Source organism: Tiliqua scincoides, chromosome 7 (assembly GCF_035046505.1).
Source record: "Tiliqua scincoides isolate rTilSci1 chromosome 7, rTilSci1.hap2, whole genome shotgun sequence".
Classification (NCBI taxonomy): domain Eukaryota; kingdom Metazoa; phylum Chordata; class Lepidosauria; order Squamata; family Scincidae; genus Tiliqua; species Tiliqua scincoides.
Window position 1 is genome coordinate 61,307,764 of NC_089827.1, and position 950 is coordinate 61,308,713.

Here is a 950-nt window from a genome sequence, read left to right on the forward strand (position 1 = left end):
ATGGCTCGGACGAAGCAGACGGCTCGAAAGTCGACGGGCGGCAAGGCGCCGCGCAAGCAGCTGGCGACGAAGGCGGCCCGCAAGAGCGCGCCGGCCACGGGCGGCGTGAAGAAGCCGCACCGCTACCGGCCGGGCACGGTGGCGCTGCGCGAGATCCGGCGCTACCAGAAGTCAACAGAGCTGCTGATCCGCAAGCTGCCCTTCCAGCGCCTGGTGCGCGAGATCGCGCAGGACTTCAAGACGGACCTGCGCTTCCAGAGCTCGGCCGTGATGGCGCTGCAGGAGGCGAGCGAGGCGTACCTGGTGGGGCTGTTCGAGGACACCAACCTGTGCGCCATCCACGCCAAGCGGGTGACCATCATGCCCAAGGACATCCAGCTGGCGCGGCGCATCCGCGGCGAGCGCGCTTAGGCTGGGCGCGCTCGGACCCATTCCACTGACCCAAAGGCTCTTTTAAGAGCCACCACGTGTTCACCGAGAGAGCTGCGAGTGCCTCCGGCTGTTCTGCCCTGGAGCCCCAGAAAGGGTGTCAAGGCAGCGCGCCTTTCCCTGCCCCCTTCGCACACTTTTTGTCTAACTATTGGTGTTTCTTATCATCTTTGACAGGGTTACTTGGTCAATGTTTCAATCACAGTAAGTAGTTGCTGTGTAAAGGAGGATTTCACATTCTCCCAGCTCAAGCTTGTATTACAAGCCTGTTAAAAGGGATTACTGGAGGAGGAAGCATTCATTTTGGGGCTCAATCCTGTCCAACTTCCCAGCACTAATGTTGCTGCACCAATGGGGTGTGTACTGCAACCTGCAGTGGGAAGTTATGAAGACCTGTACAAAGTAAGGAAATGTTTGTTGCATTTCAGGTGCACCAGTGCTGGAAAGTTGGATAGGATTGGGCCCTTACTGGCTTTCCACAGCTGAGTGTCTTTAAAACTGGCCTTTGGGGGGGCAGCTTA

The 950-nt window shown here is 58.3% G+C and overlaps 1 protein-coding gene across 1 annotated transcript; it reads left to right on the forward strand.

Moving 5' to 3' along the window:
* LOC136657300 (histone H3) lies at positions 1 to 411 on the forward strand. Its single transcript, XM_066634075.1, has one exon. The coding sequence runs from the start codon at positions 1 to 3 to the stop codon at positions 409 to 411; it is 411 nt and encodes a 136-aa protein (XP_066490172.1).
* The last annotated feature ends 539 nt before the right edge of the window (positions 412 to 950 follow it).

What these genes read in the sequence shown, in the direction of transcription:
- LOC136657300 (XM_066634075.1), top strand. Translation starts at nt 1, where the DNA reads ATGGCTCGGACGAAGCAGACGGCTCGAAAGTCGACGGGCGGCAAGGCG.